General features: G+C 40.8%; 1 protein-coding gene across 6 annotated transcripts in view; it reads left to right on the top strand.

Moving 5' to 3' along the window:
- RPS6KC1 (ribosomal protein S6 kinase C1) overlaps positions 1–14,821 on the top strand; it is a 116,710-nt gene that overhangs the window by 87,034 nt on the left and 14,855 nt on the right. For 5 of the 6 annotated variants that reach the window (XM_038397001.2, XM_038396999.2, XM_038396996.2 and 2 more), the window contains 2 exons: positions 7,441–9,024; positions 9,296–9,385. In XM_038397001.2, the coding sequence (XP_038252929.1) occupies positions 7,441–9,024; positions 9,296–9,385 (1,674 nt within the window). Of the gene's footprint in view, positions 1–7,440; positions 9,025–9,295; positions 14,716–14,821 lie in introns of all 6 variants that reach the window. The other variant, XR_006280244.1, reaches the window with a different exon arrangement.

The following is a 14,821-nucleotide window of genomic DNA, read 5'->3' as shown; positions in this document are numbered from 1 at the left end:
AGGCTTCTTCTATGCTAGCAAACTTTGTAACAGTTATTCACCACCAGGGTTAGCAATGCTGAAGGCAGTAATATATGTAGGACTCTGTTTTTAACTATTGTACTGTCATGTTAGAGATTCTGGTGATAAACTCCTGTGTCCTATGTACACTACAGCATCCACGGCTGATACCAATGCTGATGCATTGGTGGAGTTATTGCTTATGTTATGGTAGTGCCCAGAAGTGAGGTCACAGTTATGTTGGGCACTGCTCATATATAAGTATATTTGTTTTAATAATCATTTTATATATTATGAAGTTGACTAGTGGCTGCATCTCTTCTTTACAAGATCTGGATTTAATTTTTTCTGCCAGCAGTGCCGCTCACAAAACATGAGACACTTTGTGGGTTGTGATCAAAGGAGCAGTAGGGCGAGATGTATTTTCAATAGGGTGGAATATTACGATTTCCATAAATCAAGACTGTTTTTTTTTTTTTAAAGATATACTACACCTCTACCCCGATATAATGCTGTCTTCGGGAGCCAAAATTTCTTACTGCGTTATATCGAACTTGCTTTGATCCACCGGAGCACGCGGCCCGGCCTCCCCCCCTCGCCCCGAGCGCTGCTTTACCGCATTATATCCGAATTCGTGTTATATTGAGTCCTGTTATATTGGGGTAGAGGTGTATAGTTCAAAATGAATTATTTGGAGGAAGTTCTATGTCCTGTGTTATACAGGAGGTCAGACTAGATTATCACAATGGTCCCTTCTGGCCTTTGGATTTATGAATCTTGAAACCATTTCTCCCTTTTTCCACTAAGGTACAGAATTTGGGAAAGTTTTGAAGGATGAATTGAGTAGATGTATCTCAACACTCCTCTTCTCTCTCCCCTGTGTGGTCATGGTTATTTGGGAACCCAGATTGTTGTCTTTAACTGTATTTAGCAAAGCCCAAATCCAGTATATCCACAATTTTTCAGCTATAATCATGTTTTGCAGGCACCGGAATACATAGCCCTGCATTGCAGACTCCTGGGCCAACTTACCAAAAGCTAAATGATTGTTTTTGCGATACATCTGCTTAGTTTTTCAGGATGTGAACTTGCAATGTAATGTGTCTGCAGACAGGATGAGTCAAAATTCAACAGGACATTAATTCCTCTTGTAAACGGAAACTAAAGCATGGCTAGGAAACTGAATTTACTGTCAGGTTTTATTTCATCCTAATGATACTTATCCAAAAGTCTTTGTAGCCTCTTGTCTTTGTCACTACTTCAAAATAGCATACACCCACACCCTCCCTACAGAAAACGTTTAAAAGAAAATCTAAAAATTGTGGAACTAACATGACTCCTGTTCAGCATCACTGCCCACCCACTTCGCTTTTGATTGCATTCAAATTTCCTATCACTTTTCTGTACACTGACTTTTATGATTCATCTCTTTGGGGGCGGAGATCTAATCTTCTGTCTGTAACGTGCCTATGCTGTCTGAGTGACTAATATGCTCTGTGCTATATATGCATTTTTTGCATTTTTCTGCATACAAGTTCACTTTTAAAAATAAGTTTCCATTCTAGCTAGCTACAGGACTGGGTGTTAGGAAAGCCAAGTCTATTCCTGGCTCTTTCACTGCCCTATGGTGTGTCATTGAGCAAGTCACTTCACCTGTTCCTCAGTTTCCACATTTGTACAACAGATGCACATAATCCTTATGTGTAAGATGTTTTGAGATTGTAAGGGAATTCGTCCAGGGCTCGTCCCTCGGCAGGGTAGTGGAGTACTACAATGCCTCACTACACTCTCTGCTGGGTTAGGGAATACCCAGTCTATGGCCCAGACCTTCAGGCTGGGCCCTGCAAGCAGTTCAGTATAAACCCAGGCCCTGGGTCAGGGCGGGGCAGCAAACAGACAGTCCAGGGCTCAGGCCCTCTGAAAGGGACTGAGCAAATAGTTCACAGCAAACCCCAAGCTCCTAGCTTTAGCAACCAGGGGGAGGGGGAGATTGCCTCCTGTGAGGTGGGTGGCAGGAGGGACGCAGGCCCACCCACTCCACTGCGTTCCAGCCCAGGGCCCTAGCAGTGGCCAAAGATCCGCTTCTGTGTCAGTGGAGATCCTGGCTGCATCACACTGACATTGGCTCTAGCAATGCTGCAGCCAGACTAGGGTCAGCTGCCCCCAAGCTACTTCCGGACTCCCCCTCTTAGGGTACCTGGGTCAGGGTGGTGTCCTTGGAGGGTTCCACTGCCATGGGTTCCTCTGGGTCGCCGGCGAGGGGTAGCTCCTTTGGGTAGCTGGTGAGGGGTAGGCTTGGCAGCTCCTCCGTGCATCGGTCAGGGTCAGACATTGGCTGGTCCAGCCAGTCCTCGAGTTGGCTGCGGCTTGCCGGAGTCTCCCAAACTGGAGCCAGGCCACAGGTGTCTGGCCTCTCCAGCTGCTGCCACCCAACTGAGCTCCGGAGTTGGGCTTTTCTACTTCCTGTCCTGCGCCTTGACCTCTGGGGGGAGGGCACGGGATCCACTGGCTCTGCCCACTTTGGTGTCTGGGGAGGTTCTTCCCTTGGCGGGGTGGTGGGGTACCACACCACCTCACTACAGAGATATGTGGAGGAAATGTGCTACTTTTTGTATAAATAATTGAAAACTAATTGGAGCAAGGGCTAAAACGTGGGTATCCCACCTCCCTAACCATTGGGCTATAGAGTGATTCTCTCTCCCTCTGTATCAATAAATATTTACCTACTTATCCAAAGCATAACACTTTCAACAGATGAAATTTGAGAAAGAGACCCATCAAAGTAACCTGTAGCCCAGTAATCAGGGCATTCATCTTTTGACATTTCTAGGGGAAAAAAAAAATTCCGGAGTGAAACAATTTGCCAACATTGACACGAATTCATGAAATGTTTTGGTTGACCAGATCTGCATTTTCTGGGAGAAAAAAGTTTCAGCTGAAAAATGTCTCTTAGCTCAATATAAGAGTCAAATATTATTTTTTTGCCGTGACACTAGTACTTGATTAAAGTAAAATTTACTTGGAATGCACTTTATTTCAGTTAATACTGTAGTGGTTCCTGGTAGCAACTAATATGGCTGGGTTTTCACTTGCATGCTGATATCCCACTTTTCAGGTGCACTTAACTTTCTTAAATTCCTTCTGGAATGCTCATCCATTTGTGTAATCCAAAAGGTGGATTTTTGTATTAGGTAAGCATTAAAAAAAATAGTAAAAATGAACTTCTCCTATCCTGATTGAAGTAATTTGGCTTTATGTAATTTAAAAAAAAAAAAAAAGACCAGCGTTTGCTAGAAATGTCAAAAGTCAAATTACTTAACTTTTTTTTTTTTTAAACGAACTAGATTTCAAGTAGAATCATAGAATCATAGAATATCAGGGTTGGAAGGGACCCCAGAAGGTCATCTAGTCCAACCCCCTGCTCAAAGCAGGACCAAGTCCCAGTTAAATCATCCTAGCCAGGGCTTTGTCAAGCCTGACCTTAAAAACCTCTAAGGAAGGAGATTCTACCACCTCCCTAGGTAACGCATTCCAGTGTTTCACCACCCTCTTAGTGAAAAAGTTTTTCCTAATATCCAATCTAAACCTCCCCCATTGCAACTTGAGACCATTACTCCTCGTTCTGTCATCTGCTACCATTGAGAACAGTCTAGAGCCATCCTCTTTGAAACCCCCTTTCAGGTAGTTGAAAGCAGCTATCAAATCCCCCCTCATTCTTCTCTTCTGCAGACTAAACAATCCCAGCTCCCTCAGCCTCTCCTCATAAGTCTTGTGCTCTAGACCCCTAATCATTTTTGTTGCCCTTCGCTGTACTCTTTCCAATTTATCCACATCCTTCTTGTAGTGTGGGGCCCAAAACTGGACACAGTACTCCAGATGAGGCCTCACCAGTGTCGAATAGAGGGGAACGATCACGTCCCTCGATCTGCTCGCTATGCCCCTACTTATACATCCCAAAATGCCATTGGCCTTCTTGGCAACAAGGGCACACTGCTGACTCATATCCAGCTTCTCGTCCACTGTCACCCCTAGGTCCTTTTCCGCAGAACTGCTGCCGAGCCATTCGGTCCCTAGTCTGTAGCGGTGCATTGGATTCTTCCATCCTAAGTGCAGGACCCTGCACTTATCCTTATTGAACCTCATTAGATTTCTTTTGGCCCAATCTTCCAATTTGTCTAGGTCCTTCTGTATCCTATCCCTCCCCTCCAGCGTATCTACCACTCCTCCCAGTTTAGTATCATCCGCAAATTTGCTGAGAGTGCAATCCACACCATCCTCCAGATCATTTATGAAGATATTGAACAAAACGGGCCCCAGGACCGACCCCTGGGGCACTCCACTTGACACCGGCTGCCAACTAGACATGGAGCCATTGATCACTACCCGTTGAGCCCTACAATCTAGCCAGCTTTCTACCCACCTTATAGTGCATTCATCCAGCCCATACTTCCTTAACTTGCTTAACTTAAGTAGGTGTCACTCGGAAGATTTCTGCAGCAATATTAACTCTTCCACATTGCACATAGGAAACACTTCATATCTTCCTTGGTACAAATATGTTTTAGTACATTAGTGTTGATGTATCTATACTATAAAATGTATAGAATGACTGGCAACCTTGTGGTAGAAAGATTAGATTAGATTAGATTAGAAAGGAAATTTGGTGGCATTGATGCTAGTTTCCTGTGATTCTATTAAAGATGAATAAAGTTCAGTTTTGCAGTGATACTTTTTACCATTATTTAGTATGTTAGACAATATTTGACAAAATGACTGAAGCCCACTTGCATGGACTGACTTCTGTAATTTTAGTTTTTATAGATTCCTGATACAATATTAGCATAGCTTACTAATGGGTTTTCTTGATTTTACCCAACACATGGTGGGGGGGGGATTATTTGTGTGTCGCTCATAAAAACATAATTATATACCCAGAAACAAATATTGCTCTTGTTTGACCCTGGAGTGGGCATTTTCATAAGGGAATAAAATTGTTGTTTTTCAGTATTGAACAAAATTATTGAACAGCATTTATTTACATATTTCCACTTGACCAGGAGGCCACTCTTGAAATACTTATACATAAACAGCTATATATATGAATTTGGACATTAATCAAATGGTTTTTCATTTAGTTGCACTTAACTGTAAATCAGAAAGCAATAAGCAACAGTTTTTCATCATTTCCTACTACAAGTAATTATTGAATCATAAACTTTTTTCTCTTAAGCTTTTAAAAAGAGGAAGGTTTATACTGGGAATAATTATTGAAAGGTAGGCAGTATGGCCATTAAATTGTTTTCACTAGTGTCAGAATAATAGTGTAAATTTGATTATTTTCATTGATCTTAAATATAATAATTGGAAGCTGACCTACTGACTATCTTTAGATGCCTACTAGAACTAAGGGAATTGGATTCTCTGTTAAAAAGTATCAGAAATAAAAACCTTTAAAACCGGCATGTGCTATTCTCTTTTTAAACCGTTACATAGTGACTTGAGTGTCTTTTTTGACATTGATAGGATCAAATGTATGTGAAACAAAGAAACAATAATGCCCTGGGTCACCCTACTAGCAGAAATACCTAGGGAGGAGGATGTGGGGATAAAAAACTCCTTGAGAGTTCCCTTATCCCACTGTTGATTTTCCTTGATATATTTCCGAAGGGGAATTGGGAAGTCATGAGAATGGGGACTGGCTTGGCACTTGTGGATTCTGTAGCCAGAGGAGTCACAAGTGGGCAAAATGCTGCATGTGGATTCCCAGGGTTCCCATGCCACCTCTGGTTCCCTGATAGTACAGCTCCTATGCCCCAACGACATCTCTTAGACGGGATTTCTTCCGACCTCAATGGTGTATAAAAGCTAAGCCCGCATTCTGCCACCTCTTAAGTGTCAGTGGACTGCTGCTCTCATATGGGAGCTCCATGACAGTCCACTCATGTGTAAGAAGTTCCAGGGTCTATATTTATGGATGGGTTAGGGGAGTGTTGTCAAGTGAAATTTTATTAATTTGTACAGGCAAACCTTTAATATTTCCATTATATGTAAGTGAACGAGCTGGTCAAAATTATTTTGCCAAATTTTTAACATTTAAAAAACATGATTTCAACAAAACTTAACAAAAAATAAATGATTTTTGAAATTTTCATTCAGAATTGTGGAATAAAAATTCCACTTTCACTTTTGCTCTGTCTTTTTTTCCAGTTGTGGAGAAAAAAGTGTGAGGGGACAGGTAAAGAGGGGAGAGTGGTCCCCCAACCCCACTTTCCTCTGCTTCTGCTAAAGTGAGAGAGAGAGAGAGATGGTGGCAGTGGGGAACTCAGAACTGAAAATTTGAAACTATATGTTTTAACAAATTGTTTAAACAAAGCCCTGGCTGGGATGATTTAGATGGGATTGGTCTTGCGTTAAGCAGGGGGTTGGACTAGATGACCTCCTGAGGTCTCTTCCAACGCTAATCTTCTATTGTTCTACTATCTTCTAATTTCATTTTGTGCAACCTCCTGCTTTGTACCCATGATCTGTAACTGTTTATAACAAGCATTAATAGAATTTTCAAGATTTTGAAGAGTAACCATCCAATTTTATTATTTCCAAAGTTTAACTGCAGCCAATACAGTGGTTACATTTAGTGCTGTAACTTTCTTGAACTTTTCAGAGATGAGAGAACTGGGCTTGGGTTGGGACAGAGACAGATGCTCTGTCTTATTCCTTCCTCTTTAGCCATAGATTCTGATATCTGTTACTGAAGTGTATTGATTAAAATCCTCCCCTCAGCCCCCAGCAAAAAAAATTGCATAATATAGCAAGGTATCAGGAAAGAAATCTTAATTTGGGAGGAGAGGGGGAGAAACAATCCTGATTTAATAGACTAATAAGATACCTTCAAAAAGCAAGAAAAGAAATATCTGTATCTGTATCCTATTAATAGGGAGCAGAGGGGCACTAATACCCACAAAATTGAAGAGGGAAAAACCTAGAACTTGGTAATAATTCCTCCTTTATTCCATCCCTCCTTTTTTCCTTCCCCTGATGTCACATAGAAGATTGGAGCTGTGATTCAGAAGCATCTCAGGAAATGCAGAATGGTTGCAGGGAACCTTATTTTCTCTGATTCTTGATATGTCCTGAAATGGGGGAGCAGTTGTAATCCTGGAACAACTTGGTTAGAGACCATTCTGTAGGATTTTAAACATTCTTTCTATTTTAATATCTAAGATGCTGCTACTAACATGAATGTATTAATAAATTTGTTTGAACTATGAGTTAAGTTGACAGGGTCCCTCTAGCTATTCTCTATTGAAATAGCAGTTCTAACCTCCTCTAATTGGCATAAGGAAGTAATTTGCCCTGATGACTTGTGTATTTTATATCTCATAATGAAACAGTTCTTTAGTTCTGAGTTAAATTGTGATTTTTCTTTTTCTTCCTTCGTAGGAGGTAGACTGTGGTCTTACATCAGTAAATTCTTAAACAGAAGCCCTGAAGAAAGCTTTGAAATCCATGAACTCAAAAGTTCTACTAAAATTCACCTGCAGCTGCCAACCCCTAGCCCTACAGAAATCAGCAGTAGTGTTGACTCCAGAGGAAGCAATGGGGGGAATATGCTGAAAGTTATACCTCTGAAGAGCAGTCTTACACCAAGTTCTCAAGATGAGAGTAGTAACCAGGAAGATGGCCAAGAAGGTTCTCCCAAATGGACAGATTCTGGGTCAAGTTCAGAAGAAGAATGCACTACTAGTTATTTAACATTATGCAATGAATATGGGCAAGAAAAAATTGATCCTGGCTCTTTAAATGAAGAACCTGTGCCAAAACCAGAGGGAGAAGATCTTAAAACCAAAGAGTTAGGATGCTTACAGGCTCATACTTTAGTTGGCAATGATAGCCTCAGTTCTCAGATCACCTCTCGGGAGCTAAAGTTTTTCACTGACGATGCTGACCCAGAAGTACTTAGTCCTACTACGATATCAGACTTAAGTAAATCCAAGCACAGCTCTATGGAATTCTTCAGAATAGACAGTAAAGACAGCACCAGTGAACTTCTGGGGCTTGATTTTGGAGATAAATTGTATAGCTTAAAATCAGAATCTTTAAAGCCATTTTTTTCTACACCCAATCATGACAGGAGCCTTGAAACAATGGAAAGAAAGGTGGGCTTTAGAGCCCAGGACACAATAAGCCGGGGTTCCAATGACTCTGTGCCGGTAATTTCTTTTAAGGATGCTGCTTTTGATGATGTAAGTAGTGCTGATGAAGGAAGGCCCGATCTTCTGATAAATTTACCTGGTGTATCTGAGAAACTGGAAGAAGCGCCGGTGGTTAGGCCAAAAAAGTTTACAAAGACTGATGTAAACATCTTGGAAAGCAAACTGTTAGAAACCCCTGATGTCTTACAATTAAATAATAGTACAGAGCAATGCAAAGCACTTGATCAAAAGTTAAATCATGTGGTGCCAGAATTGGGCCATCCTTCTAACAAGGAATCAGAAGGACAATATGATGTCACTCAGGAAATTGTCAGGACGCTATTTACATCTGACATTGACCTGGCTAGTTCAGAAGATGTGGCTCATTTTCAAGGACTCGGAGCAATTTCTTCCTCATCATTAAATGCAACAAGCACAGAAGAAAATTTCTTATTTATTTCTAACCCATTTTCAGGTGCTAAAGACTATAGTTTAGATGGAGGCATTGTAAGAAATCAAGCAGTGTTGCTATTTTCTGATCAAACGGAAGACTTTGCTAAAGAGAAAACAAACCCTGCTGTCTTACCAAAAGCTGAAAGCAAAGAGTCAGCAGTGGAGGGCAAGAGTGAAATAGTATTAGAAGGAGAGAAAGAGATGCATCAAATTTTTCAGGACCTCGACAAAAGACTAGCACTAACATCCAGATTTTACGTCCCAGAGGGTTGCATTCAAAGATGGGCAGCTGAAATGGTTGTAGCCCTTGATGCTTTACATAGAGAAGGAATTGTGTGCCGCGATTTGAACCCAAACAACATCTTATTGAATGATAGAGGTCAGGAACTTTTGCAAATGCATTTCTTTTTATTCGCTGTTGCTTCCAATTAACTGGGTAGGCGTTTTATCTTGTAATTAGTATCTTCATTTCCTGTCTAGAGCTTCATTATCAGTGCAGCAAATTCACCCCCAGTAATAGCTTCTAGTACTTAATGATGCCATTATTCTTAATGATACTGTTTTTAGCTACAAAAGGAGTAATTACAGTTCACTTCTGTAGAAAATGGAAGGGAAAAATGTTTTGATTTCTCCTGTCGTTTTGTTTTTAGGACACATTCAGCTAACGTATTTTAGCAGGTGGAGTGAGGTCGAAGATTCCTGTGACAATGATGCCATGGAGAGAATGTACTGTGCCCCAGGTTAGAGCAATCACCTAAAATGTTTCACTTGGAAAACAGATGAGCAGTTTTCATTTTCTCATGGAGCCTATATAACATACTTCTCTTTGGGTCCTCAAGTTCATGCAATATCTGATTAGGATTTTTTCCGACTATCGTAGAATCTGAGAGAGCTGGTAACTATACCACTGTTCAACTGACCTGTCATTTGATATGTTATGTAGCTTCTCTATAAAAGGTTACTGCACTGAACTTCTTGTTTTTTAGGAAACATTTTGTTTTCCTTAGGATATTTCCAGTTTCAGTGAGGGCATGCCTGATCCCTGAAAAGAGCAATTAAAGAAAAAAGAGCAGTTCAGACTGAAGATGCCACAAAAAGATTTTAAAAATACAAACTTAACAAATGTACAATAATAAGAGAAACATAAATCTTACAACAGCTTTAAATATAAAACTGTAATAAACATACAAATATGTGAGGCACCTATGATGAGCAAACTTGGAAATAATTTAGAGATAGGTATGTTTTCTTAGAACCATTTCTATTAAACCCAATGGGATAAAATGTGCATCTTAGTTTTTCTGGTAAATGCTGTGCTTCAACCTGAAAACTGCTAATTTTATGTAGTGGTCAAGTGGTAATGCCTGGCAAAAATGAGATGGCTAAATAGTTTCACTTATGAAATTTGGAAAACAAGAGGGTATAAACTAGCTTAGAAACATACAACAAAAACTTCAAATTACTTTAGTGGCTGAGATTTTTTTCACTTGTGAGTTCTGTCCATAGATGAACTGTTTGGGAAGTTTGAGCAAAATCTATTAAACTGTTTGACTCTTTGTGAAGGGGAAAACTTCCTTGCTTTCAAATTTAGAATGCCCTGTACGCTTCCTGCTGAATTCACACACAGGTTGAACTTTGAAACTTGGCATGCAGGTGGTCCATAACTAAGGCATAGTCAGTGACCACGCTTGATAAAGATTGGTTGAATAATAAGGTTATAAACAATTTAAAAGATGGCTTCAGAACTTAGCATTGAGCAGCACTTCATTCTGTGAGTTAGTCCCCTTAAAATCAAATGGAGTCAGAGGCTACACAATGTGAATAGACAGTAGAATATGGTCCATTGGCAGCTGCTAAAACTTGAATTTGGACCCTCCACTGTGACATTGCACTTTGTCTCTGCCCAACCTGACTTGCACTGAAGGTTTACAGGAGGAAGATTATGAATGTCTCTGAATCACAGCCAGATACTTCTTTATATTTTCAGACAACACAAAACACTTCACTACCTTAACCTCACGAACAGGAAAATCTCCAGATCTCTGGTGCCAATTGGGGACACTGTGGGAGGGGGCAAATGCCTCCTCCTAAGGTTTTTGCACTTGGTCAAAGTTCCATAGGCCACGGAGCTGGGGCGGGGGGGGGCTTTCCTGAGCACTTTTAAGCACTGGTCTCATGCTAAATCAGTCTGGCTACTGCCAGAGTAGCCTGGAACATTGGTTTGGCTACATGGTTCCAATGCTGCTGAAATTTGACCCGGCCAGAAGAAGGATAGACTGAGTGATGGCTGGGCCAAATTTCAGTGAATGGCATTGCAACTGGGTGCACAGAGTCCAATTGCTACTCAAATTTTGCCTGGCTGCTCCTCCATCCAGATGGAGGGGCAGTCAGGCCAGATGGTGTTGTGAGAGGGCACATAAGGAGCCTGTTCCTGTGGGGCAGAGTGCAGGCGAGTCAGCCGAGAACTCAGCTCTTGGCGGCACTGGCTCGTGCACTGTATGGCTAAGAGAGAAGGGAGACTCTGAGTATGTCTATGCTGCAATTAAACACCCGCAGCTGGCCCGTGTCTGCTGACTCTGGCTCACAGGGCTTGGGCCGTGGGGCTGTAAAATTGCAGTGTAAATATTTGGGTTTGGGCTGGGGCTTGAGCTCTGGGACCACAAGTAGGGGAAGGATCCCAGAGCTCCCACCTGAACCCAAATATCTGCACCACAATTTTACAGCCCTGCGGCCTAAGCCCGGCAAGCTCAAGTCAGCTGACATGGGTTAGCCACAGGCATTTAACATACCTTCTGAAGACATACCCTCTCTGGCTGAAGGAGACCTGGGATCTGTGCAGGGAAAGGACAAGTGAGGTCCCTGCTGGGGGGAGCAGGAGTGGAATTTGTCCCAGCAAGAAATATCTGAACTGGTGCCACTGCTACAGATCCCCTCATTTTAGAGTTCAAGCAATTTCTGTCACTTTTTAAAGGTGAAAAAAACCCCTATCTTTCTGTTGCCAAGGTGCATCCATCACAGTGCAAACAATGTGCAGCTGCCTTGGTAGCCCAGTCTTGCAGGAAGCATTCTTAAACAGAACAGGTAATGGTAGCAAAGATGGAAACTCATCCTTTCCCACGATACTGCCTTAATAAGGTGTGAACTTCAAAGTGTAACTGTATCAATTTTAATGACTACACTATGGTCAGTCCCAGATCAGGTGGAGATCTCCGCCCCTGTAAGCTCTAAACAACCAACCCCACCCTGCAGTAATGCAGTGTTGACCAAGCAGTTGGAATAACATTTAAAAATCACAAAATGCAAGAGTTAAGGCTTACTGCACCATCATTAACTCTGCTTCAGTGCACGTTGGTAGTACTGATCTGGAGTTTTTTTGGCTAAGCCTCCAGTCCTGCAATTTGGATCAGTGTGGACAGACCTTTGCATTCGTGGAGCCTCACTGGAACACTGCATGGGTGCAAGTATGTGTCTGCACATATCTCTCCAGTTAAAGGATAGAGGTCTTTATGTGTAAATATTATATATGTGCAAGTTGACTGAGTTAATGTTCCTGTAGGATTCTTAGCTTCCACACTTCCTGAATATTAATATTTTCTGTGCAAAATGTAACAATACATTAATGTATTGTTTTGGAAATTAATACTGCATATATTGTAAATGTTTTCAGTAACTTAACAAGAGAGTGTTGCTTTGAGTGGAGGAACATTTTATTTTGAATAGCAATCTCATAGTTGTACCTAGAAATAACCAATGTCACGCAGTTCAGACTTGGTCCTAGAGCTCCCACTTTTTAATCATGCTCCAAACCACTTGCTCATCATTAGACAGCTAATTTCAGTCTACATCCTTCAGGTCCAGGAACACTCCAAGATTATGGGGAGATAGATGGTGCTTGAGCGATCATCATTCTATTGAGGACCCACGTCTCCGCTCTATCAGGACAGCATATTCCCCCCTTCTTAGGATAGTCTATTTTAAAATACTACTTGTACTCCACTACATTATGAGAAACTGTTCTTTTAAGTTACTTGCTTCAGTTACACATTGCAATCTACGGAGAGATCTTATATCAAAACATTGCCATCAAGATTCTGTTATTATAGATACTATACAAGTTACTTATTCTTGAGATGCAATTCTTTATTTGTATTAATTTTGGACATGGTTTCATCAACAGAAATGGCAGAAAATTGATATGAAAGTTTAACATGTAGCAGGATATCAACAACTTAAAATCAGACTGCTATGTAAAAAGTCTAAAAAAAATTTCAGCTCCTGTGGTTACAAGTAACACTGGAGATTGCTAGAACTGAAAGAGATGAGAGAGAGAATCTCTGTTGATTCAGTAGGTTTACTTTGATTATTTCCACATTTATAGTCAGCCAATTTCCCTGATTGTGTAGGTCTTTCATAATAGTCATAGAATCATAGAAGTGTAGGACTGGAAGGGACCTCAAGAGGTCTTCTAGTTCAGTCCCCTTCACTCATGGAAGAACTAAGTATTATCTAGACCATCCCTGACAGGTGTTTTTCTAACTTGCTCTTAAAAATCTCTAATGACGGAGATTCTACAACCTCCCTAGTCAATTTATTCCAGTGCTCAATTACCCTGACAGTTAGGAAATTTTTCCTAATGTTCAACCTAAATCGCCCTTGCTGCAATTTAAGCCCATTGTTTCTTGTTCTATCTTCAGAGGTTAAAGAGAACAACTTTTCTCTTTCCTCCTAGTAACAACCTTTTATGTATTTGAAAACTGTTATCATGTCCCCCCTCAGTCTTCTCTTCTCTAGACTAAACAAACCCAATTTTTTCAATTTTCCCTCATAGGTCATATTTTCTAGACCTTTAATCATTTTTGTTGCTCTTCTCTTGATTTTCTCCAATTTGTCCACACCTTTCCTGAAATGTGATGCTCAGAACGGGACACAATACTCCAGTTGAGGCCTAATCAGCATGGAGTAGAGCAGAATTACTTCTTGTGTCTTGCTTACAACACTCCTGCTAATACATACCAAAATGATGTTTGCTTTTTTTGCAATGGTGTTACACTGTTGACTCATATTTAGCTTGTGATCCATTAGGACCTCCAGATTCCTTTCCGCAGTACTCCTTCCTAGGCAGTCATTTCCCATTTTTTATGTGTGCAACTGATTGTTCCTTCCTAAGTGGAATGCTTTGTATTTGTCCTTATTGAATTTCATCCTATTTCCTTCAGACCATTTCTCCAGTTTGTTCTGATCATTGTAAATTTTAATCCTATTTGCCAAAGCACTCCTGGCTTGGTATCATCCACAAACTTTATAAGTATTCTCTCTATGCCATTATCTAAATCATTGATGAAGATATTGAACAGAACCTGACCCAGAACTGATCGCTCTGGGACCCCACTCGATATGCCCTTCCAGCTTGACTGTGAACCACTGATAACTACTTTCTAGGAATGGTTTTCCAACTAGTTATGCACCCATTTTATAGTAGCTCCATCTAGGTTGTATTTCCTTAGTTTGTTTGAGATGGTCATGCGAGACAGTAACAAAAGCTTTACTGAAGTTAAAATGTACCACATCTACCGCTCTCTCCCTCCCTGCATTCACAAGACTCGTTACCCTGTCAAAGAAATCTACTAGCTTGGTTTGACAGGATTTGTTCTTGACAAATCCATGCTGACTGTTACTTATCACCTGATTATCTTCTAGGTGTTTGTAAATTGATTGCTTAATTATTTACTCCATTATCTTTCCGGGTACTGAAGTTAAGCTGACTGGTCTGAAATTCCCCGGGTTGTCGTTATTCCCCTTTTTATAGATTGGTACTATATTTCCCATTTTCTAGTCCTCCATAATTTCTCCCGTCTTCCCTGACTTTTCGAAGATAATTGCTAATGGCTCAGATATAAGCTCAGTCAGCTTGAGTATTCTAGGATGTATTTCATCAGGCCCTGGTGACTTAAAGACCTCTAACTTTTCTGAGTAATTTTTAACTTGTTCTTTCCCTGTTTTAGCCTCGGATCCTACCTCATTTTCACCGGCATTCACTATGTTAAACGCCCATTCGCTACTAACCTTTTTGGTGAAAACTGAAACAAAAAAGTCATTTAGCACTTCTGCCATTTTCCCATTTTCTATTATTGTTTTTTCCCCCCTCATTGAGTAATGGGCCTATCTGGACCCTGATT

This window comes from Dermochelys coriacea, chromosome 3, assembly GCF_009764565.3.
Source record: "Dermochelys coriacea isolate rDerCor1 chromosome 3, rDerCor1.pri.v4, whole genome shotgun sequence".
Classification (NCBI taxonomy): domain Eukaryota; kingdom Metazoa; phylum Chordata; order Testudines; family Dermochelyidae; genus Dermochelys; species Dermochelys coriacea.
Note: the sequence above shows the minus strand (reverse complement) of the source record. Positions and strands in the feature narration are given on the sequence as shown.